This window comes from Chamaea fasciata, unplaced genomic scaffold (assembly GCF_029207755.1).
Source record: "Chamaea fasciata isolate MVZ Bird 193981 ecotype frontalis unplaced genomic scaffold, bChaFas1.0.hap1 SCAF_2, whole genome shotgun sequence".
NCBI lineage: Eukaryota > Metazoa > Chordata > Aves > Passeriformes > Sylviidae > Chamaea > Chamaea fasciata.
This window is the reverse complement of record NW_027094087.1, coordinates 103,432,024-103,457,851: the sequence shown is the minus strand read 5'-3', so window position 1 is coordinate 103,457,851 and position 25,828 is coordinate 103,432,024. Positions and strand designations below refer to the sequence as shown.

Genomic DNA, 25,828 nt, shown 5'->3' with positions numbered 1-25,828 from the left:
TTAAGAAATTACTAGGAAATAAAAGGAAAGCATCTGCCCTGCACCCCATCGGGCTTCAATTCCAAACACTCTATGACCAGCTGAAGAGCTAGCATTCAAATTGGGAGGAAAATTTCACGTGTGTCAGCTTTTCCTTAAATTTTTTAGAATCAGTGGGAAGTTTCTCACTGTAGGAGTATCATAGCTAATTCAATTTATACATATACATATGTTAGCATAATACACTCTTAAAAAGTGGCAGCTTTCATAATCTACCCTTGATTCAGCAAGACATTTTTATTCCAGGATGAAGTGTTTCAGTTCCCTAAATTCAGCCCAATCTTGTTACAAGTCAGAACTATTGTTCTGTGATTTACATAAAAGCATTTCCACTGAACTAAGCAGCAACTGACAGATTGGGTAAATGGGTTCCAGATAACATTTAAATAGCTGTGCTAATTACACCACACAGAGATAGGAACATGATCCCTTACTCAAATCCTCAGAGTAACCATCCAGAACACTGTAGAGAAAAGATCTAATAGTGCAAGTCATAAGACAGCATGTAAAGGAATTTTAAAAAACCCAAACATTCTGCATAAAGGAGGTAATCTCAACTGATTAGATGCCACAATGATCTTCTCACAATCTTTTAGAAGAGAGAAGTAGTTAATAACTTCACAGATTTCCTCCAATCCTTTCACCAGGAAGGAATAGTGAACAGTTTCTAAGTCATTACTGCTCTGTCATCCTGGACCACTGCCAAGAATGTAGAACTTCAGGACACCTGTCAATTAACTCATTCCTACTGAAGGCAGACTCATCTTCCAAAACTATTAAAAAATAGCGATCACAAAAGCAGTCAGACCAAACACTGCCAAATTAAAATTAGGAGTGACTTCTGGAAGGACAACAGCCTTCAACAACAACAACAAAATCCATCAAGAGGTGTGTCTCTGCTGAAGTGACTATATACATGCTCTGGAAGGCGAACTACATGATGTAACAGACCTGTTTCCATCCCTACCATCTGTGGCACACAGTCATACATACAAAAATGACTGGCCACCTAATGGACAATTGTGTGCAAGAGTCAGATCTGAAGCTTTTCTCTAATCAAAGCTTTCTGCAGGGGTTCTCAGTCTAAGTACAGGCTTCTCATTGATTTTCCTTTATCCCCAGGATGAACTACTTCTAACTCTAAGTTGAAAAATATGAAGCTATGCATTGAACCAAAAAACCCAGGTACAACACATATTAAAATATCAAAGCAGAGGTGCAATTACGATTGAAAGCAGCCAAAAGATTTCTGAGCAAATACAAAAATGGTATTTACCTAAGTTCAAAGATAATACTGTGTTCTGAGGGAGATGGGGAGGAAAGGGAAGAAATTAATATAGTCACATGAAAAGCAAAACATTAGCTGTCATTGACTTAAATCTCATTTGTTCAAAAATCAAAGGGCACGACCAAGGAAGTTCTAGATTCAACAAGTATAATTCCAAGCAGAACAAAATGAACCAGAAGACTGCATACACTCCAGGACAGGACCAAGACATTCCTATGGTTTTTTATCACTCTTCTACCTGCTAATTTCAAATTCCTGCACAAAGCCTGTGACAGTTTAATATTCCAGAAAAAATTAAAAGCATCAAGGAAGAAAACTGGAAAGAAATTTTTAGTGTGCTAAGTGTGGTATAGCCTAATAAAATGGCCGTGCACACAGAACAAGTCAGAGAACCAAACAAGTCAGAAGGGCAAAGCAGCCCAAGCATAGAGCCCTTACTTTAGAGAGGCTACCCTTCTGCCTGGCAACTGTTCTGCAGATTCACTTTCCTCAGATTTAAGAAAAAAAAGTGTTTGCACCTCAAGGTTTCCTCTATGCTTACCCAGTCATTCCAGGAAGTATGACCCTGAACTTCATCAAAGGAGATTATTACACTGTCCTGCTTTTCTGGTAACTTCCAAAGTTCAAACATGTGAATTTCTGCTCTGTTTCATAAACTAGGCAAGTAATTTGAAAGAAAGCATTAACACTTTTTGCCTTTTTTTTTTTAAACCAAGGCTTATCAATCATCAGAATCCGAATTTTGCAAGTTCCTCCAGTCTCATGTAACTACCAAGACTAGCACAAGCTCACAGAGAAATGACTGCCAGGTACTAAACCCTGCAGTAGGGTTCAAATGATGCCCCATCAATTCCACATTTTTGATGAGCACTGCTTGATAAGCAAATCATTTCGGTGACCCATGTGGGAACCACTTCCCACCCCCAACAACATAAAAAACTATTTCTTGCTCTTTCTAAAGGCTGCCACTTAAAATATTTGAAAACAAAGGATTAACAGGAAATGTAAAGGGAAATGGGTATTTTAAAATTTTTTTTTTTATTAATCCAGGTGTTGAAATAGGATTTTATGGAGCAACTATTCCTAGTGGTTCAAATTAGCAAAAATGAGTATCAAATTGTAAAACAGGTATCAACACATATAATTTAATCCTTCTCTCTGAAACCTTACCTGTATTTGATAAAAGGCATAGTCTGAAGCTAAAGACAACACAAACACCAGCAACATCTCCTGCACTGCATCATGTATAACTGCTGGAAGGAAAGCCAACAGAGGGTAAGCATAATGCTGGTGTCTCAGTCACTGATCAAGCTCTCAAATTTGGGGGATTTATTTCATCCAGCTTTGACACTGCTCTCTTTCTACTACCAAGGGAGTCAGAACAAATTACCTTAGGCTGTATGCCTGACTTACAACCCTCCTTGCTTATGTTAAGAGAACAGGTGTGCCTCAGCTTGTTAAACTACACCTACTTCTCTGGAGTCCTTTGTTCCAACCAGAATTCTTGACGCTGCCCACCAAGATCTCCTAGATCCTTACAAGGTAATTATACCTGCAGCAGTAGAGACAGTCCATCTTTCTCATATAAATAAATGTCTTAAACTCCTTCATCTGTCTCATAAGTATATTTCAGTGCTGAAAATAGCATAAGCTGTTAAGGCTTATCTTCTAAATTAAGCCAATGAATCTTGGCACAAGCACAGTGAAAGGACACAACATGCAAGAGACCACACAACCTGATCTATACAGCAAAACCTGCATCCAAAGTACCCAAACATTATTTTTTCAGTTCTGAAACCGAAACAGCCTGGTAAGAACAAATATCGCTGCTGACATATCTTCATTCCAGTTTTCTTCCCTTCAAATGACAAGTTTCATCGATTGGATCTTGCTGACCTTGACGATGAATCTCAGTGGGAATTAAAGGAACTTCTAAACCGATGGTTATAAACAAACTTTGGTTTGAAGGAATCTCTGGAAATCATTTAACCCAACCTCTGGCCCCATACAGGGCTAGGCCTGTCTGCTGCAAGGCTGTGCATCTCTGGGAAGAGTCTGGCTTCTTCTACACATCCCCTGTTAGGTTGTTGAAGATCATAGTTAATAATTTAAATCTTTTTTTTCCAGGATGAAGGAATTCCAGCTTTCAGCCTCTTCCTACATGTCAAAGTAGGATCATCACCATCCTGAAACCACTACCTGAAAAACACAGACCTAGCAGGCTCAAGTGGGTATTTACCCAAGAGGAAAAAGAACAGATCATTTCACTGGGGATGGAACTAAAAGCTTCTAATAGAATTTGTGGTGAAAAAGTCAGCTTTCGCACAGTGGGCAAGATTCCCAGGAAATATATGAAAATTTTTGATTATGAGATCAAGGTGTCATATTTTTGAAGGACAGTATGAATATTTATTTAAGTCTCATGGGAGACAGACACTTCAGTTAGACTTCTTCTATCCTCTTAGGAATAGTGCTTGAAAATGAGAATTATTTTTAACTCCTGTTTGAAGTATCTTTTATTTTGAAAACTTTATTATCATCTAGGTATCCAAACCCAGGGTTTCTAGAACAAGCCAACATCCTATTTGAGATAAATGCATGATGCAAATGAGTGAGGCAATAAGATGCTAAAGAACAACTTCTACGGAAGTCTCAAAACCCCAAGTATTCTTTGACAAGCTACTAATAAACTAAGAAAATGCATACTGCCAAGACATGTAGTACTAACAAATATACTGGCCGGGTTAGAACATTAAAGCATCAGTTAGCATTTGTATTCTTCTAACCTTAACAGGGGAGTTTGCAAAAGAAATGTGTTTGAAAACAGAACAAGGCAATTTTAAAATGGTGGTGTGATGCTGTTAAAGCTCTCAACCTTCATAGTGAAGCACCTGTGCTACTGTGCCTCCCTTTTATAAGGCATCTCTGTGAGAGAACCATGAAGGATCTCTGTTAATCCCTGCAATATTCTAGACAAGTTTAAAGAATTTCTTTAGTAATTCTGAAGCTGAAGCAAGGCAGACTTTGGAGGGTGCAGGATTCAAGAGCATTCCCCAATACTTTATTGAACACCTGAGAGTCTTTCCTGTTATCACTGGATATGGTGAGACATTTCTACCTCTCCTAACCTTGAGATATCAGCTCTCTACCCAACACATACAGCTTCTAAAAGAGGACATACTGTTACAGCTCAGATACAAAGAATGTTCCAGAGATCCTGCTCTTCCCCAGTACTCTGTTTCTCAGTTTTTCCACAATTCTGCGCGAGGAATATCTTGTTGTTACCTAGTCAGCCTGGTTAAGATACGATGCCAGGAAAAAATCTGTGGCTTTTGGCAGGACAGAAAAAAAATACAAGATGGGAAACCATAAAAAAAATCCAAAGTACAAAAGAAAGGAAACAGCAACCAAAGAAAACTTCCATATGTTATCATATGAACAGTAACCCCACAGGTTCACAGTCAGGTATGAGCTTAAAAATGGCTGGTCATGCCTGATCCCTTACATCTCACTCTGGGACTGCCCCCACTTTCCAACCTCCTCCTCTCCACCAGCTCTCAGAGCACACAGTGAGACACTGAGCCATTGATCCAACTGAAATCAATTTGGTTTTCCTCTGGAGTTAGTTTTCAACTCGGATCACTAGGCTGATCTAACTCACCATGGGGCCATGCAATTGCTATAACCCATCCACAGAAATCAGCAGTCAGGAAGTGAGAGGCACCACACCTCTTGTAAGAGCACAATCTTAAAATAAGCAGTAAAAAACAATAATAAAAAAAAGTCTCTCTATTCTTCTGACTTGCTATACAATCAATCTGAATCTGATCAATCTTCTTAAACATTTCTTGGTGAATGCCCATTAAATAAAACCTTTCTGTCCAGAGAAGAAAAAAATACCAACATGCCATCCAAAATAAAATAAAATAATTTTTTTCCCTTCTCACTAATTTCCTCCTCACCCAAAATATTCTGGCCATTCTTCTTAATTGAAATGTTTCATTTCATCTCTTTGGAGATGCTAAAGTCTGTGTTAGACCAGATGTCATCTCCTGCACTTGACTACCAATATTATTTCAACAAATGTGAAGATGCTCCATAATTTCTCTAGTACTTGGTACTCAGTTCACATATCCAGATTGTATGCAGCCTCTCCTTGTCAACTCTAACTTGTTTAGGATATCAGCATGCAGAATAACATACATAGCTTTTTCACAGGCTCACAGTCGCACACACAATGATAAATTTAACAACAGTGACAAATGATTTAACCCCAACAGTTCCTATTTTGGGACAATGCAGCAATTTAGCACTATTTCTCCCAAGATTTAGGGTTGCCATTTTTATATTTAAAAGCAATTAGAAACTCTTTGCCTAGCCTTTTGCCACCAAGTTCCACATCTTCCAAAACTGTTATATTGATGTTGCATGCTCTGTTTAAATATAGATGGCACACTTTTAACAAGACATTAGGAGGCTCCTTTCCCTCTTTCTTCCACAGTACAACATGGAAGAAACCAGGAGCCTGCCAATTGCCCCATTCACGTGACAACTCTTGCAGACTGTAAAACCAATGCTTTAGGTGCAATCAAGAGAAAGCAGCTGATGATCATTTTCCTTGGATGAACAAGACTTAAAAAAAAAAGAAATGCCTGGATTTCTTTACAGATCATAATTACAGTAGACAGCCATTAACCTGCTTACCTACCCTTAATTTTTTTTAAATGAGCTCATCTTTCTCCACTTCATTTTTCTCCTCCCTCATCCATTCTTCTCCCAGACTGCAGCAATAACATGCTTTTATTCTTTCCTTTTGACTGCCAGGGCCTTAAACTAATTATTAATTGAGAATGTATCTAAAGGATCTGAATGAGAAAGTTGGAATTAACCCAATTGCCTCTTTCCCCCTTTTATTTTGCATATTTGAACACTAGGTCTACCTGTCAGCACTGCTGAAAAGAGCAGATGTGTTGTTTTCCTTCCAAAGGCGAGTTTGCTTGGGCAAAAATATGCAACAGCAAAAAACAACACAGAAAAGAAGCAAATACCTGGAAAAGGCCTCAGCATTGAGTGAAAGCCATTAGCAAGCAAGCTGTCTACAGTTTATTCTCTCAACAACTTTGCTGTCCTGTAGGAGAATCCTGCAGCACACGGCATCCTGCATTTAGGAAACCAGACAACTGACACTTCATCAAAAGGCTTGTCCTTTAGACAGGCTAGAACGGCATGACCCGGCACTGCCTGCTGCTGCAGAGCTGGCTGCTTCTACAGCTCCGACTCATCTTCTTTCCAGTTGTTAAATTACATTAAAGGACAGCTAAAAATACATTAAATATTTTCCTATTACTTTTCCATGCAAGCAACTGCTATAGTTACAACGAGAGTAATGTCCAGGCAAAGGCTGAGTAACATGGGGGGGTGGAGGGGAAAGTCCAGGAATCCCTCTAACACATTCTTGATCAATGGTTTGCAAATGTAAATTTTTTTTTTTTATTTCTTTTGCTGAACTGAGGCATTTCTTATAGGTAAAAGAGAAAAATATTTACATTTGCCAAAACGGTCAAGCAGATCTGAGCTATAGTTTTAACTCGCTTCCACCCCAAATTTTTGTCTTTTTCTTCTTCCAAAACACAAAAGAACTTCGCAGTCTACCAGTGACACCTAAATGCTGACAAATTCACACTGATATGCCCCTGCTAAAGATCACCCACACATGAAAAACAAGGAAGACCCGCTCGAAAAACCCGAGGATCGACGTTTAAACACGGAGGCAAAAATGAGCGTTAATTGATTAAGGATCTCCAGGTCTCTATCGCCATCTAGCGAACCCTGCCCGCCATTGTCGCACTGTCCCCTCGAACGCGTTCCCTGGAACCATAGACAGGATAAACTCTGCTGGATCCAGCCTGCCCATGGCCAGCGATGTAAGCCTTTGCTACCTTTCTATTCCCTGGCTGAAGGAAAATAAAAATAAAAATCAGGCACTGGCCCGTATCTCCCTACAGCTGACTGAAAAGAACTGAGCTTTTATGGATTACGCTGTCATAGAATTGTAGGTTTGGGTTGCAAGGGACCCTAAGGATCATCTGCTATGATCTGGCTTTTTAAAAATGGCCTTTCTACACCGTATTTAATACTTCTGCCATCAAAATGAAGTGAACATGTCAAGTTCTATTACAGTTCAGAAGTTCAGTAATACAGTCACACACAAGTTTTTATAACAGCATTGTGTAATTCCAAGTATTTTTAGTCACCATGAGGAAGCCCATGGCAGCTCCACTGCTTTTACTGCACCAGCATCTCCAAACCGCAAAGAGAAGTTAGGAGTCCAGGAGGGGTGGCACTCAGCACTTGGCACCAGGTGCTTTAATCTTCCCACAGCTTCAGTGGAAAGGTTGCCAGTCACACACTTGAAAAGCGTCAATTTACAGGACTCATCAAAACTCATTCTCAGCTACACTAAAACTTAATGCTAGGATGAGCTTTAACAACTTCAACATGAAATACATATTTCTCACTTTCAATTATTCTGCTAAGCCTTATGATTGAACTGTAATTGTGTTAGTGCAAATATTAAGTTCAGTTTTCATCCCACACAGTATTTTTCCCACTTAGACTTCTACAAGCCTACCTGCATTTACTCAGGTGCCCTTGACAACAGTTAAAAAAAAAAAAGGTATTAATTGCAGATCATCAGAAAAGGCCGTTTAAATTTAGACCATAAATTTTCCATAATAGTTACTTTTTAATTAACCTTTTCCCATAGAGAACCCAAACCTCCAGATACTTAACATTTACTTCTTTTATATTAGAACTGAGTGGTAAGAGGAAACCTATGAATAGAAAGACTAATATAAAAATGTAAAGTAATGTTTTTCCAGATCAGATATTTCAACTTAGAAAAAAAATAAACCAACAAAAACCCTAAAAATAATTTTTAAAAAGTCTCACAAACAGAAAACTAAGGTGTCCTCGTGTCATCTTCTGTGGCAAAAACTCAAATGTGTGCAAAGGCTTGGAAGAAGCCAGCACAGGTCCAGCACCACCAGAATTTAAGAGGTAAGAAATCCTTTCCCACCAAAGATCAGCTATGTAAGAGAAGCCATCTCTAATTACTCCCTAGCACATTCTGCAGCACTTATTTAGGATTTCCCCATTTCACCATCACTCTGGAACATAAAGCAGGAACACGAGAATTTCAGGTAGTTATCTCATAACTGATACATTACAGACAAATGAGAGTAAACCACATGGAAACAAAAAGTATTTCTCCATCTTAACAGAGGCCAAAAGCTTAAGTATCCATAGAATACCAGGTTTGTGGCAGGTGGTCCATATGACATATGGACATCATTAAAAAAACTCAAAGAAAAAAGTAGAATCCATTACTTTTAAAACACACTAGTAAATGGAAAGCTGTGATACTCAGCTGCTTTGCATGCCAATCTCATAGTCAACATGACGTTGAATCTTACATCAACAAACGCAATACCTTATTAAAGGAAATACTAACTTCTGAATTCAGATGGCTACGTGGCACATTTGCAATTACCAAACTGGGAAATTATTTCTGAGTTAAACAGATATGCAAGGTCAAACATAACTGCTTACATAAACTGGGAAGACAGCAAACATGGAGTTCTCTCTAGAGAACTCTTTAGCTAAGAAAATAATTAAAAACAAAGATGTGGTACCAGAAATTAAACACCTCCATGCAATTGAGTTGGGCATTGTGAAATGGGTGTGGCCTCACATCACAGGGAGGAGGAGCCTGTCAACAGGGATGTGACCTCATCCATCTCCCCGATCAACCAAAAGCCTGAGCAGCCATCCTGACAACTGCTCCTGGCACCTTTGCAGACTCCTACTTGGTATTCTCTCTTATAGGGAACTAATATCAAACATCATTATGTTTTAATACAATGAATGTATACCAGTGGTATGTTTTGGATCATTTAAGATTATTTTTCCCACAGGGACAAAGCTGATGGGGTCTGTATTGAGCTACTATCCTAATCAACAGCAAGAGTAGTTTTGCCTATGAAGTCAAGAGCAACTCTTAAAATAAAATCTGAGGGTAATGAGAAACTTTATTTTAAGGAACAAACAGTTTCTGAAAATAAGCCCGGATACCTAATCCATTGCCTCCATGATTAATTAGCCCTATCACAAACTTTAGGGTTTCAGGAAGTCTTATCAGGCCACAGGACAGCCTGGCTACAAGCAAACTCATCCAAAGGTGAAGCATACCACCAAATCAAACCCATCAAGCACAACTGGAAATTCATGGAAAATGTGAAGGCAGCCTTGATTTTTTTGTTGTTGTCACCACAACCTGGTCCATTGAAACCAAATCGTTACACAGTATAAGAAAGATAAACTTAAGAGTTCTGAAACCAAAAGCAGGTTCAAGAACAAAACCATTCTTGTATTCAGTGAAAAAAAGCAGGTGGCTTAAATTCAGCCTTTTTACATGTGTGTAAAATGTCTCATGACTTACCTCTCTCCCTTTATGTGTCACCAAGGCAGCCAAAGGCTTGGCATAGAATCTGCTGTAGGAAAATCCCAGGCAGCCATACATGCTGTTAGCAGTGAGTTTCAAAGCTTTCTGTCTGATATCATACTGAAAAGAAACACAACCAGAAAAATGATCCAACCACAGCCATCAGGGAACAGAACTTAATGCTCACAATTACATTCACAGCTTTTTTATACAGTCTGCAGCAGTGATGGGCTACAAATAAAGCACATTACAATCACTGCTCACTACTAATCATCCCTATTCTACAAGGCTGATCAGGGCACTTAAGGGGAGAAGCGGGAAAAATCAACGGAGTTCTATGAAACACACCTGTAAATAGAGGTCAGGATTTAAATCTGGCTGTTTCATTAACTGCTTAACTTGGCGTCTTCTCTCCACCAGTTTCCTGATTTCTTTAGGCAAAATTCCCATTTCCAGAGATGGGTCTGGAAGCTCTGGAATTTCTTCCTCTTCTTCAACCTGTGAAATGATCACTGCTGCTTATCATTTTATTGCTTGAAGATTAGATTTTAATGCATTAAGTGAAAAGCTTGGGGGGAGAAAAACCCAAAACCATACATCTTGTGCCAATTCCTGCAGAGCACCCAAAGCACAGTGTAGAACAAGCATGAGAGGTTTTTTTGTTTAACTCTATTACTTTGCCCCTGCTGGGGGACAGGGCCTAAGTCTGTTTCACTATTGGAGAAACACAAAGAAGATATGGACCAGTAGCAGGAAGGTTTTTATTTTTTATTTGTGTGTGTATATATGTGTGTATATATATTAAAAAATCCAGATAACATGCACACATTCTCATTATTAGGTATATATAGATAAATACAAAAATATAAAGAAAAGTACACACACAGCAATTCTTTCTGTGCTGAAAAATCCATCCCTTTTTCATCATCCCATAAGTACTTTTGGTGTTCAGACCTGTCAAAAGGAGCACCTGCTCTGAGGAACTGATACTTTGAATGATACAACTGACAAAAGTGAAATCGAGCACAGCAGTAGAACAAAAACTCCACCCCAAGCAACTCTTGATTATAGCAAAACAACATAGCAGAAAGGACACCTTCTTAGCATGACTGAAGAAATGGTTGATCAGCAAAAATGGAAAGGTATTTCAAGCACAATGAAAGTGACAGAAATGTACAAAAGAAGGGCAATATAGATGCGGTGGGGTTGGCAAGTTTAGTAAAGCAGTCTGAGGAGAACTCTAACAAGAAATTACACCAAAGCCTGATTAAACATCATACAGTGAGAGAAATCAAAATTAGCTGCTTCAGGTTGAAGCACACTTCAGAAAGCAGGGAAAATCCAAAGACAGCTTGAAGGAACTTACTGACAGAATTCCACATACTTGTCTCCTCATTTCTGCTATGGTGTTCATATTTCAGCTGCTACAGGACTAACTAACTCCAACCTGTGAGCTGATACCAGTTAAAAACAAAAGCCTCTGATTTAACCTTTAGACCTGACCAGCTCAATGCTTCAGTTTATAGCACAGCTCCACCAAAAGGGTTTCAGCACAGTTGAGGAAATGAGAATCCCCAGCCATGGATAAGCCAGAGCCAACACAGCTGTTCATAAAGCAGTGCATCCAACTGTACCTTCAGGAGGTTTTTCAGTTATGTTTAACATAGTTTTAACAGCATGACTTTCTGTGAAGCTGGTGCCACAGCTCACACAGTCACAACATCACCCACCCAAGTCACACACAATCTTCCCGATGTCTAATAAGGCTTGAGCTCACAATTGTATTCTCTCCTATAGAAAGCATGAGACTTTTGCCTACCTCCATCAGGTATATTTGCATTGATTCCTTTACAACTTAACTTCAGGAAGCCTCAATCAAGCTAGGATGAAACTAGTAAAGGGGCTCAGGAATTCCTAGGGAGGATGGCTGAAAAGGGTCAGAGTCTCAGTAAAAATCTTGTTTCATGAGGATACCAAGATTAGATGGGAGAGAACTTACCAAGATTCTATAACAGTATTACAGAAAGGAAGGTGACAAGACACAAAATACTCCAAAAAGTCCTAACCCACAAATTAATATGGTACATCTTTAAACAAGAATCACTTTTTACGTGTGAAAGGGGACAAAAAAAAAAAACAAACAACAACAGTGAAAAGTAACAGTTTCTTAAGGAGCTGATTCACAGAAAACACTCTGAAGTTAAGGCTGTAATTTAAGCCACAAGTTAAAGCATGCAAACCTCTGCCCTTTTCTGTGCTTCTGATGACAGTCGCTGCACTGTGGTAAAGCAGATGTTGAACTCCTGGATAATAGATGGGTACAAGCTGTTGAAGTCGAGAAGCAAAATAAACTTGTCATAAAAACCTAAAACAGAGTTTAAAACAAAAGTCATAATTACTCAAGTCTCCCAAAGGACTTCACACAACTCCTCCATTAATATTTAAGTGACAGTAATACATTGTACCACATTTCCAAAATCTAAAATCCCTTCAAGCAGCTGTTGAGATGCACCACTGCCCTTTACAGAAAGCTGTCAGAAGTGGAACGATCCAACCCCATTAACTCACCAGAGTTGAACAGATAGCTTCTGTGTTACTATAGGACACTTGTACAGTTTTCCCCACATAGAGGAGAAACTGAAAGAAAACTTACGTGTCCATTAGAAAATTATACATAAATATACAGTCCTAATTCCTCAAAAAAAGCAATTCCACAATCAATGCTGGGAATTTTGTTGTATGCAACAAGATTCCCCTCACAACCACAACACCAAACTTCCACAAACACAGATTTCCCACAGCAATCTCTCTGTATTAATATAACCTACCTGTCTCTAACTTTATTTAAGAAAGAAAATTGCAACATCTTACCGACTTTGGGATCCAAGACTAAGCCCCCAGCATATGCTGCTTTCTTTTTCCCTATCTTTGATTTATTCTGATCTTCAAAATCTTCATCTTCATCCACCTACATTTGGCATTTAAAAAAGTCATTATCTAGTCTTTAAGATTTCTGTAACGTTAGAGGAGTTATTTTTGGCAAGTCAAATATAAATTTGGGAGTCAATGCACAACTCCTCTTAAAATATACGCAAAATATGGTGTTTTCATAATGATCCTAACTAAAGCTCTCTACATGTCAAAACAGCATTCAAACCAACTCTGACAGGAAAAAACTGCTAACAAGAGACTACAAAGACCTTAAAGCATTGTTATCATTCAACATGGCACCAGAAGGCCTTTTCCAACTGGCTGTAAAAGGCCACACTATGAAAAAAATCAACTCGTGACCCAGAAGTGGTATGATTGTCCAATTAATGGCTGGGCTTGAATATAAATAATAAAAACATTACTTCTGACCTAAAGAATATTCTGGCGTTTGTTATGTTGTACTAAGAATTCTTCTCCCAGTTGTTCAATTCTATTCTGAATCATTTAGAATTCCAGCGCTACTTTGATGCAACAATACAATCAACAAAAATTATTGCTTTCAAGTTTGCTGTTGAACTTACTTAAAACTAAAAAGCAAAATATAGTGAAACGCAAATACTTTCTCAAATTTTAATTTGTTCACTAACAAACATCTGGATATTTCTATAATTATTATTTTATTATTATACAAAGGTGTTTTTTAAATATCTTTCAATATTTCATCCATATAACAATTTTTCTTGAAATACTGTTCATCAAAATAACTAAATGCAGATATTAACACAGATTGTCTTCTTCACTGTTTTCCCACACAGACAAGTACTTAGCTTACTTTAATTTTAAGCCAACAGAACAACTGAGTTTTTATAGATCTGTGATGCAATGGAAAAGCTGTTACATTGTCCCACTCTCATTATCAATTCCAAACAAAACAATGTTTTAATTAAGCATATGCTGTACCATTAAGTTATATCTGAGTTATGTTTGGGGTTCTTTGTGTTCCCACAGAACAGTAAACATGCAAAAGATGAAAGAATGTTTTTTTCCTTTTTTTAAATGAAAAATTCTTGGGAAGAAAAAAACTGGACCCACCAGCTTCTGTGGAGGCTTTTTGAAAACTTGTTTGTCTGGCACTATGTAATCCTTCTCATGAAAGGCATGAAGCAGCAGGAACTCATTTCGTTCAGATCGTCCGCCCATCAATGTCCTCGACTAAAGAGGGGGTGAAAAGGGAACTCAAAGTAAAGCACAGAAAACACTGACAGCAAAACAGACTAATGACCTCCAACCATTTCACTTCACCTAGTATTACTATTATTCTGTATCATCACTGTGCACAGAACTCAAATGTGACATTTTTAGGGAAGTTTTACATTATTACTTGATTAGAACATTGAACTCTCCTACTCTTAACAGCCAAAAATTTAGAGCATAGTGCATTCTAAATCAGTGTTTAGAAATTAAACCCAGCAAATCAAACACAGAAAACATGGAACTGTTTGGGGAGAGACAGTGGAGAGGAGTGGAAAGTAATAAAAATGTACCATGACATTCCCAGAGATGTTTGTTATCTGAAGAGCCAGTGGCAGAACATTCAGCTCACACATGACCTGGAGAATGAATTTGGCATCTGTCCAGGTGTTTTCCAGCAGGAACAGTAAGCGAGGAGAATCACTGGGGAAAGAAGGGGCATGGCCCAGCAAAGATCTCAAAAATCAATCTCCAATGTACTCTGTAGAGTTTAGACCTATGTGCTGTACAGAACCACAGTAGCTGTAGCACACAATTGATGACTTTTAGAGCAAGGTCTTGTAATTGAAAAACCACCCCAAAACTCAGGCTTGCATCTCCTGTTAGTGTGTCTACACCAATGTTCCCCCAAATCAATTTGCTTCATACATAATAAGCCACCAGTAGCCACCACAAATAGTTCGAAACATTATTGTATAACGTTAAGACGGTATTTAACTTTTCAAATCCCAGTATGCTAAGTCAGCATCCCCATGACAAATCAAGTAAGCAAAAGTAAAATGTGTGTCAAGGAACCAGCTCCTCTGCTCTCCAGAGAAGGATTAAAACCCCCAATCAGCAACATACCTGTACATATTTCGAATTTCCTCTGGTAGAATTGTTACCTTCTCTGTTTTCAAAATCTGATGAACCAGTTCAGGCAAATGGTAACTTTTGCAACGAATTAGTTCTTTAGCAGAAATTTCTACATCACAGATCATTCGACCACAGGCAGCATTCCTTTCCGCAAACCCTCCTCGGCCCTTCATCATATTACATAAGGAGAGAAAACCCAAATGAAATGAAACACACAAACATTAACCAAAAACATCTACCCACAATATATGTTTACAGGACTCAGTCAAGTCAGTAGGTGAATCAGTTGGTCACTAAGTACTCAAATACTCTATTAAATACCACTAATACTAAAGGACTTATAATTATGCCCCAAAAGAACCCATGGTATCTTTCAGTGTATGCAGATATTGAGAAACAGTTAACTTTCACTGCCAGTTATACCTTAACTCTTAAACTGTCATGCTTTTTTTCTTCAATCATTAGAATAGCTCCAACAAGAACCTGCATGTGGATTTTGTCTTTCCTTCAAGGATACTTTTTGTGTCAATGACAGCAGGATGAGAACCACACAGAAATACCCAACTTGGCCTCTAGGAAGGACAGGAATAGGCAAGAACACAGCCATATTCAACACTTCAATACTCCAAGCTTCACACATTGTCCTCTGAACAAATATGTAATAAGACTTACAGAATTATTATCTTAGCAGCTCTCTATGAGATGATTCACCCATCAATCCAAATTGCTTCTTCTCATTTTACAGTTTCAGCAGACAAAGACAGTTACAGTAAAGACTACTGCAATTAATCTGTCATTACTGCCATCTAGTTGAGATAAGTAAACTAAATTAGCCTAACTTGAAAATCAGTTTATCCTATTACTGTAATAAAAGTCATATAAACACTCATAATTTCTGATCTGGGACCCACGAAATTCAGTATGACCAACAGTCAAAATACATCAGTGTCACATTTACAATTCCTCAGAAAAACTAATTTATTTTTAATCACAGGCAACATAAAGGGGCTTAAAAGACTTAAGCAATCTTATTACCCCAAGCTTTGGCATATTAGATCTCCTCAGTCGACCTATCTTGGACCAGTGAGGGACTTTGCACAAATTAATTCTTTGAAGCAGCACTTCCAGATCAAATCCATAAATATTATGACCCTTGAAGTAGAAAAAATAACAAAGAAGGTTACAACAAATGCAAATTGAAAGACTTACTTTCACACACTCAGTATTCCTTTGCCCTTTGTGATTTTTTCCAACTAATTGATGGCATTATCTCTCTTGTAGAAAGCACTTTCTAAGAGAACGTTCATCAACAGCACTCATTAGTCTTAACACTAACAACGCTGTTCAACAGAATACCAAAATCAGCTGTATAACTGGCTCATAGCACATACAATACAGCTTCATGCTTTGATACCAGAGCTTAGGATTTAAAGCTTTCCAGAAAAATCCACAACATTCTCCATTGAGCATATAAATTAGAGCTAAGAGTAATTCCTTTTCTCTCCATCTGTGAAAGTCACAATAGTGGCATCAAAATACTGTAATTTTTTTCCTTTGATCCTTCAACAGGAACAGCTGTTAAATCTGGGTAGGAACACCTTGCAAGCAATATTTACATATCAAAGCACTCCAGCACTATTTTAAACAGTGGTAACTACATTGATGACACTGGTCTGTACCCTCAGCTGAAAGCAAAATGCTACCCTGAGGAACATGAGCCAGCCACCAGGAACTGTAGGTCCACTCCAGCAGGTACCTCTGTGCAGTGCAAGACTGTGCTATAGAAGCAGCTCCTTAAAATGGGAGCAGCATTTCAACAGCACTAATTAAAACAGCTGCAAATTAAACCACACTAACACAGCTCTGCTGTTTCCAGGATAGGAGCTCTCACACCCCAGCTCTTGGCATCTTCAGTTTTAAGCCACTGGTTGCAGTGTTCCTTCTGATTCCTTGCCACAGCCACCAGGAAGCTCATGTCATAGGGCAAACACTGGATACCAGCTGCAGTGAGCTGGAAACACCAGGCACTGACTGCTCATTTCATCATATTCCCATCACTTAATTATTTGTATCTACCTACAGAAGTCAGGTAAATACATACAACCTAACAAGTTGTATGTAATCAACCTCAGACTTAAAACCAACTTCAAATTGTCTTCAGAACTGTATTATGTGAAAGTCAGAACTGTTAATTAAACATAGCAAAAAAAAACCAAGAAAATGAGTAATTATAATAAACCCTCAGCTGGTAAAACAGTAGAAAACATTAGAATGCTTATCGCTAAACTTCGCTCGGATCTCGTGGATTTATATAGATGGTTACTTTATTTATAGCATAAACAGAAATTATACGAGCATCTGAACTGCAACAGAATCTTAAGTACACCAAGAGTTCCCATTTCTCTAGAAAATCAGAGTTTTTTTGTTGTGTATTGTCTTTCTGAGTAAAGAAAAAAAAACAAACTTGTTTCAGATATTGTGAAAATACTGCCTATTTTAGCTATTATAGGAAATAATAGTATGTATAAAATGCTGTCAGGGAAAATTCTGTATCATCTTTGTATCAAAATATACCTGCTGTCTCATAAGCAAACTCAATTCATAAGGTAGTCTAAGACAAGCATTAAAAAGCCTATAAGGGGACAAAAGAACAAAGCTGACCAACTGACAGTATACTTTAACTCTCAAAGTCTCAGAACTACTCACCACAACAACATCTGGGTCAATTTTGTGAATCTTCGCAAGGAAAAACCCCAGCAGTGTTCTCTCTGTTGCAGCAATTTCTATTTTAGCATTCTAAAAGGAGCAAGAGAGCACCTGATTTCAATGACCCAATAAGTTTAAAATGGAAGCCTCTCCTCTCCCCTGCTAGTTACAAGACAATAACAAAGCACCACAGAGTTCTACTGTTTCCTTCTGTAATGCAAGGATTTTTTTTCTCACTCCCGTAGACATTGGAAAGCTTTTCTTAGAGGCTTTTTCCCATTCTACTTTTGAATGCAGGTGTCTAGTGATATTTTAAGAGCCTTGTAAGAATCAAGCACACCAGGAAAACGCTCCATATGCATCCTTCACTCACAGATTTTAAAATCACACAGAAACAGAGGAAAAACAAAAATAGGTTACTTTATTATTCTGTCAGCTCTACCACCACCCTTTAGAAGGACATCTTCTAAATTCTGACAGACTTTACTCTGCAAGAAAAGAAGAAACAAATTCTCCCTGTTTACTACGAGTGCAGAGTCAGGTATAATGAAAATTAACCACAATTTTAGCCTCTTTTCAAAATCCTTCCAACTTTCCTAACAGCCCATCTACTTTAAGAGCACAATTAGCAGCAGTACTGAGTCTCACAGAGCACACAACACTTTTTTACAAGCAACACAGAATAAATACCTGGATTTAAGTTTGCAGAGTGGAAAACTAACTAAATAATCATTCCATTCCTTTGACTATTTCTCTTCACCACTTACCAAAAGCACCACAAAGTTCATATTCTACAAGGTACTGTAATCAGAAGGGTAACAAATTGAAATTACCTTCTTTTTAACGGCTTCTTTGAAGTCATAAGGAAAAATGCAATCACTCGGTTTGGAAACAGCTGCAAAAAGTGGTATTTGTACTTATATACAAGTTCCTGATTGTGCCCTCCCCATAAGCACCCATTCACAACAAAGTCAGCTGAGAAAACTGGCCTCTAATTCTTAAACACCAGCTTTAAGTGAATACTGTCTTGAAGATAACTAAGTAATTACTAAAGCAATTAACCAATCTGAATCAGTCATGTTTGAGGTTATCACTGGACATTAAAACTATGGGCCACAGCTCCTGAAGAACTTCCTCTCACAAGCATTCAACACCTCATCACTTTCCGTCAGGGTCTGAATCTCAAGGTTTAGCTGATATTACTCCAATGACACTGCTGCAAGATTTTTTTCCCTTAAGAAAATTTGTTTATAAATACTTCCATTTAGAAGAGCTGAGCAGAAAAATAACTAAAGTGACAGTAAATAAACTGTCTAAATTAACAGGCAGAGAAAGATGGAGTAAAACCAATAAAAATTATGGGAAACTGTATAGAGCAGGGTTACTTGGCATCATCTCAAACTAAATTTTTTTTAATTAAGTCTTGGATAAAAAGTCAGTAACCAGTGAAGTTAAAAATGGGGAGAAAAGGCTGTCCAGGAGTTGAAATTTTGTCAGTTGTCTATTTTAGGCCATTATTGTGTAGCAACAGAAAGATATAAAAATTTTAAAAAAGAAATTAATATAACCCCCACATACAACCAAAAGCCAAAACAGAACAAAAAAAAAAAAAAAAAAACCAAACAAAAAAACCCCCCACTGAATTAATGATTTTTCTACTCAAACTGTTCCAAGTACATACCACAAAAGTGTGTTTGAAAAGGAGGCTGAGGTGGAGCTTTATCCAAAGGAAATTTCTGATGAACCAGAGCTGCAAGAGCCACAACCTATACCAAGGAGACACAGAACAAACAACTCATAAGCACAAATAAGCATGACTACTATCCATACTGATTTCTTCCATCCTTTTTTTTTTTTAAGAGTTCCTCATCTCTTTTCTCTTGTTTCTCCAACAGATATTTCTTACATTAATTCCAACTACAAATAGTTGAAAAGAAGAAAGTTATCAATTGATCTCAAGGAAAATAAAATAGTTCTTGCTCCTAAAGGATTATAAATTTGAGAGGAAAAATAATTCACTCTGGAAAAATTCTACTTTTATCAGTTTTTGTTCTGAATCTGACCAGACCCCAGAGTGTAAAGGATTCCCTATGGAGGGCAGGGGAGGTGTTAGCAGGGCAGAGAAGCCTTGCCTCAGGAAGGGCTGCCCCTAAGCAAGCAGTCAACACTGCCAAGGAGCCAAGAGATTTAATGTTTGGAAGCCAGTAGCTTTAATGATGCATTTGATTCCTTTGCTGGCAGGATGGCTTTGCTGGCTCCCCAGACACTGATCAGGAAAACCCAACAGAAAACAAAGCAAAAAGACTTTAAAGCATCTTCCCAAGTCAAGTCCTGTTGGTACCTTGTGTATGTTCCATTACTTTGGCCAGAAACAACATATTTTCCATACTTCCACCAAAAAAATTTAAATTCAGCATCAGGAATAATTCTGCTTGAAATATTTGCCAACCTATTAGTCTTAAATTCAATTAACCAGAAACAACTATCCTATACTATTTGTAAATATTGCATCTCTTCCAACGTTTATGAGAGTTATGTTAAAAAAAAAAAAAAAAGTGCCTAAGTACATATTGTGGTCTGCAGTCCACAACTGAGAGTGGACCCCTACATCTCTCCTTTCTGAGGAAAGATCTTACAGCAGAATTGCAGGTACTCTAAGATCAAGAGCAAATTTTTAAAATTAGTTTTATTAGCAAAAAAGCCTGGTCATTTTACCTATAACCTATGATTACCTCTAAATTAATTAATTAATTAAAACTAATTAATAAATTAATAAACTAATCCATTAACAGCTGTGCTGAGACAGTCTCATATAGCTCTTATAGCTATGAGGCATAACAGAAAAAACAGAAGGCTTGAAAACACACACAGGATCCACTGTGTAAACATTCTCACCAAGCAGGCCCCCCAGCCCAGAGTGAGACCGCAGTAAAAATTTCTTTGAAAAGCCCAGAGCAGAGAAACTTTCCAATAGTAAACACATTTAAACAGGTTTTATGAGGTTCTTCCAAGCCTTAAGAAACTTTTAGTACATGCAAAACAAAACAAAACTAAACCAAAATTAGAATAGATGAGTTACCTCATTCTGGTGAGTCTTTGGGTTCTGAATGGTCTTCATGCTGAAGGACATGACCACCAGAGGAGGAGGAGGAGAAAGATCTTTAGCTACATTCACCAAGCCAGGCTTCATGACCACAGCCTCCACTTTACACCAGCTGACTGGCTGATTTGAAGGCTCTGAGGAAACAACACAAACCACCTCCATTCTTCTGGGAACCACAGACAAGGCTTCTCTGATGGCACTGCTGCACAGAGCACATCCTTTAAACGTCTGGCCCTGGTGGGATAGTCCAAGACCCACACTAATCCTGCCCAATTTTTGGTAACTCCCTGGGCCCACTTCCAGGTCAGCAGGAGCTCTTCAACACCAAATAAGAAAGAGAAGATTTGGATCAAGGTCTGCATAACCCAAAAAAATACTTCAGGAAGCTTTACATAGAGTCATCCATCCTGGTATCAGTTCTGCCAGTGACAGCAAGCTGCTGAAGAGCAGAACCCCCCTGGTGTCAACATTCATACAGTCAGTTCTACACTGGAAGTCCCCCAGGAGACTGCAGTAACAGATGTATCTTTTCTCCAGCATGATCAACATCCCTATGTTCATGGGAATATGCAGCACACATTGAATAAAGGGCTTTTACCAAGCCAAAATAAAGCAGCATGACCACCTGTGAGTGCTGCACGCCATTCACGAGGCAGAAAGGATTTAAAACTAAAACAGCTCCACACCACAAACTTTTCCAAGTGTCAGGAAAAAATAAATAAAAACCTAATTCACAAACAAAAACCCCCATATAGCAGCTGTTTCTTCTTAAAAATAGATATTTGCAGAAAAAAAAAAAACCAAATTAAGTTATCAAGAGCAGAAAGATGAGTCGTTTTCAAGTCAAGTAAGTTTTGCTCCATATACACGGCATTAGGGTATGCATCAAACAGCACCTGCTAGGCAGTGCACAGTTCCCTCTCACAGGCATTCAAAGTTATAACCTCATCTGTACAGTGCACAACTTTATATGGATAGCTGTCACTCCAAAAAAGGAGGAATAAGTTACAATTTGTACTAGATAATGAAAATTAAACCAATAAGTTGCAAGGTTAATGTACAAAATGATAATTCATCCATACAATTTACATTTCCCCTCCCTCCCCAATCTATAATTATATGTGTTTCCTGGTAACCAGGTATTTCACATGCAAACCACCATACGTGGATTTTTTATTTCCAGCCAGCAGGGTCCTTTGATCTTCTGATTCATCAAGAGAAGTTCCAGGCTAGAGGTGTTGGTTCCAAAGACATGTGAGAATGTTTGTCCCTTCAGATCTTGGGGAAGCCGAGGGTAATCAGCCTAACAAGTAACAGGGAGCAGTGAGTCATTTCACCCCACAGAAGTCTTCAGGGTTGACACACCATATTCAGACAGCACCTTAACAAAACTACACAGTACTGAAATCACCATCATTCCCCGCAAGCAAAGCCCTAACCCACAATACCTTACAGTAATTGAGGAAATCACACTATAGGCTCCACTTAAAAATCAGGACAGTAAAGTAAAAACACACTGAAGTTTAAACTCTTCATCCACACTGGATACATCAGCCAAGACTACACTGTTCAATGACCATTTTAATACAGAAACGCCTCACGTTGTAAACTTAGATAAAAAGCAAGTTATGGTATTTTATCAGAATAATTATACTCACTGAATATTTAATTTCTAGGTATTCAGATTTTGCTGGTACATCCGGAATCTCAAAAGCGTAGTATTTTTCCACTTTCTATATAAAACAAAGGTATTATATTTTCAGTATCTCCCAACTGAATATTCATTCTGTCCAATACAATGCTTAAGAAAAAAAGGCCAGGCGAAACACACATTTCAAACATCATTGGCTTGATCATGTATTACCAATTCTGTAACTCATTACAACCAGCCAAAGACACTAAGAATATTTTAGTGCCTGTTTTTAATCTCTAGATGTTTTCTTAGCATTAAGAGTTTCTACAGAATTGACTTTCAAATATACAAACCACTACCAAAAAACCCATCTGGTAGTTAGGCAAACTCAGAAATATTCTTTAAATTCACAGGTTTCAGACATGCTCATGAGAATTGGTGGTTGCAGATCACTGTAAAATCCCAAAAAGGCTGAGATGGAAAGGGATTTCCACGTACTGTCTAGTCCAGCTGCCTGCTCAGAGCTGGGTCAATCACAGTGGGTTGCTCAGGGCTCTCTCCAGTCAGATAAGAATATCCCTAAGGATGGAGACTCCAAAGCCTCTCCAAGCAACCTGTGCCATTGCTTGATCTCCATTACAGTAAGGGAGTGGTTCATGTTCTGATAAATTTCATGTGTTTCAAATGGTATCTGTTGCTCTTGCTCTCCACTGGGCACCAGCAAGAAGTCTGCCAGAGTCATCTTCACTCATGCTCATCAAATGTTTATGAACAATTAAGATTTGCACTGCCAATCCCTCACCCTGAACCTTCTCTTCTCCAGGCTGAGCAGTCCAAAGTTTCTCAGCCTCTCCTCACATGACAGATGCTCCAGGCTCTGTAATTATCTTTGTGGTCCTATTCTGGATTTGTTCCAGCAGCACACATTATTCCTCACACAGAGGAGCTCAGCACTCCACAGGTGCTCACCAGGGCTGCAAAGGGGAAAGGACCAACTCTTGACACTTGCGGGTAATGCCCATGGCAGTCTTTTCCCCAAGAGTACATGGTTGGCTCTTGTCCAACCTCAAGTGTCCCAAGATGAGGAGGTCCTTCCCTCCAAGGCTGCTTTCCAGCCAGTCAGCCACCATCATCTACTAATGCCTGAGGTTATTCCAGGACCATTTCCTTTTTCTAGTATTTGATGGGATTCCTGTAGGTCATAAGATATATCTGGCCTGTGGAAATTCCTCTGACAGCACATCCATCTGGCATATCAGCCCCTCCTGCTTTTGCACTGCCTGCAGACTTGCTCTGTGTGTGCTCTGTGCAACCATCCAAATCGTTATGGATGCTCGGCAGCACTGGATCTAGTATCAACCCTTGGGGTGCACCTCTAGGGACTGGCCTCCACCTGGATTTTGTGCCAGTGATCACAACACTTTGAGGCCAGTAGGGCAGCTGGTTTTCAGTCCACCCCTCTGCCCACTTCACTAGCCCCCGCTCCATCAGCTTTTCTGTGAGGATGCTATGGTAGGCAGCGTTGACAGCCTTACTAAAGTTAAGATAAACAACAGTCACTGCTCTCCTCTTGTCCACCAAACCAGCCCATCTCCTCCCAGAAGGCTACCAGCTTGGTGAAGCATCATTTTCTCTCTGTGAATCCACACCAAACACTCCCAAGCACCTTCTGACACTGGCCAGCTCCCTCTGCACACAGAGGTGCAGCCCATCAGATGGCACGTGCCTTTATCTGTACAGTTTGTTTAAATGTGGCCTAACCTGATCCTCCTCCTCTGAGAACAAGTCTTCTATGCTTCAGGCTTTCCTTCTGGTCTCTTGGGCATCAGAGATTGCTAAAGCAGGACTAAGCAGTAAGGACCAAGGTGAAGAAGACAGGCAATATCACAACTCATCCCATGACCTCTGTCTCCACACCTCCTGTCCCTGCCAGCACACTTTTCTCCTAGTCTACAGTAGCCTTTCCTACTGGTTTATTTCTCCCTCACCAGACCCAACTCCAGGTGGGATTTGGCTTTCCTTTCTCCACCATGATGTCCTTTCCATTAGTCCATCCTCTAATCCTGACTAGCTCTTTGCCCACCCTCAAGCAGGGCTCCCTGCATTCCCATTGCTCTGATACGCAAAAGGGCTTCCCCCTCCTTGCTATCCCAGCCTGTCTTAACCACATCCCACATGTCCATGATCCCAGTCAGATTGCATCCCTGTAACTGCACATAACTCCTCCCTTCACACTGCAGGCTTTTGTGTACCAGCACTCCAGAGAGGAACCCAAGAGAGATGATTTTCCAACCATCTGCCAGCTTTTATCGCATGCTTACAGCAGATCATTTCTGTGACGCTACTGTATTTTTCACTTTAAGTGACTTAGGTTTTACTAGAAAGTAGTCAAGTTTGTTTATGTATCTCTAAGACAGTTCAAGAAGTCTGAAGTTCAGTACAACTTTAGAAAAATAAGTATCACTTCTGCTTTCTTCAAGAACAATAACAATTTTCTACACCACAGCTTGTCAGTTTCTAAGAATAGCTGCCTTCATTTTCCAAATTATTACAATATCCTGTGCAACAGTGCTCTGGCACCTGCTGAAATGCCATGCTCTACCATGTCATATGTGTGTTCTGCCCTGTAGTGCTTTACAAACCATCTGCACCACTGTCACATACTATTGTTATTATACTATGTCGTAACTATGCTAGCACATTACTTTACTACAGGAATTCCTAAAGGTACCTTAAATTAAAAATCCCATTTCTCACAGGACAACACACCATGTTCACCACTTTATACACAAGACTCAGCATAACATACCACTAGAGACAGTTTAATAAGAAAAAGCAAAACCACCATAAATGGGAATAAAATTTACAAATTAACAAAATACATACACAGTTAGGCAAACTTGAAGTTATTTGGTTTGGGGGGGGTTGGATGGCTGGGGTTTTTTTCCTTAAATTAACAGCATCAGCAAGTTCCCTCAGGGTGCTACAAGAAGCAGTTACTTCAAGTACTACTGCAGTTGTAAGGCTGAAAACCCCGGGCAGCAGACAAGAGGGACCTCTGCTATAAATAGGAAGCAGACAAATCCAAAAACTACTATGGCATCAACAGTTTCATGGACACAGAAGTGTAACATAACTTAAAAGAAGAGCACCACTATGAAGCCAGATCAGCATCGCAAATTACCATGCAAATGTAGATCTGAACTGCTGAGCCACAGCAGCACCTAACATAACACAAGCAGATCAGAGCTGTAACATATTAGATGGCAATGCACTGCTTTTAGCACATCTCACTGGTGCTCCCCCTCCTTTTTTTTTTTTTTAATTTAAGGGGAAAAAAAAATGCCTCTCAGGCTTCCAACAAGTTCTTGTTGCAAACGCAAAATGAACATAGTATAAAAATAGTCTGCTGTAGTGTTTCATCTGCGTTATTCCACAGAGCTCAGCTCAATTACACCAGCGTCTGGTCATAACTCAGTGAATGAATGCTTGCTGCAGAATAATCTGCCCTTCAAGTGG

At 38.9% G+C, this 25,828-nt stretch overlaps 1 protein-coding gene and 1 non-coding gene across 3 annotated transcripts in view; both read right to left on the bottom strand.

Moving 5' to 3' along the window:
• Positions 1–25,828, bottom strand: part of POLA1 (DNA polymerase alpha 1, catalytic subunit) — a 186,526-nt gene that overhangs the window by 144,584 nt on the left and 16,114 nt on the right. For both annotated transcript variants that reach the window (XM_066176965.1, XM_066176966.1), the window contains exons 13-26: positions 22,335–22,409; positions 21,841–21,979; positions 20,653–20,810; positions 19,255–19,339; positions 18,407–18,468; positions 17,574–17,663; positions 15,903–16,019; positions 14,859–15,034; positions 14,306–14,435; positions 13,854–13,973; positions 12,702–12,798; positions 12,071–12,195; positions 10,179–10,328; positions 9,828–9,950 (exon numbers count right to left, since the gene is read on the bottom strand). In XM_066176965.1, the coding sequence (XP_066033062.1) occupies positions 9,828–9,950; positions 10,179–10,328; positions 12,071–12,195; positions 12,702–12,798; positions 13,854–13,973; positions 14,306–14,435; positions 14,859–15,034; positions 15,903–16,019; positions 17,574–17,663; positions 18,407–18,468; positions 19,255–19,339; positions 20,653–20,810; positions 21,841–21,979; positions 22,335–22,409 (1,647 nt within the window). The remainder of the gene's footprint in view (positions 1–9,827; positions 9,951–10,178; positions 10,329–12,070; positions 12,196–12,701; positions 12,799–13,853; positions 13,974–14,305; positions 14,436–14,858; positions 15,035–15,902; positions 16,020–17,573; positions 17,664–18,406; positions 18,469–19,254; positions 19,340–20,652; positions 20,811–21,840; positions 21,980–22,334; positions 22,410–25,828) is intronic.
• LOC136286173 (small Cajal body-specific RNA 24) lies at positions 12,360–12,490 on the bottom strand. The gene has a single exon (XR_010719810.1). It is a non-coding gene; the product is annotated as a small Cajal body-specific RNA 24 (non-coding RNA).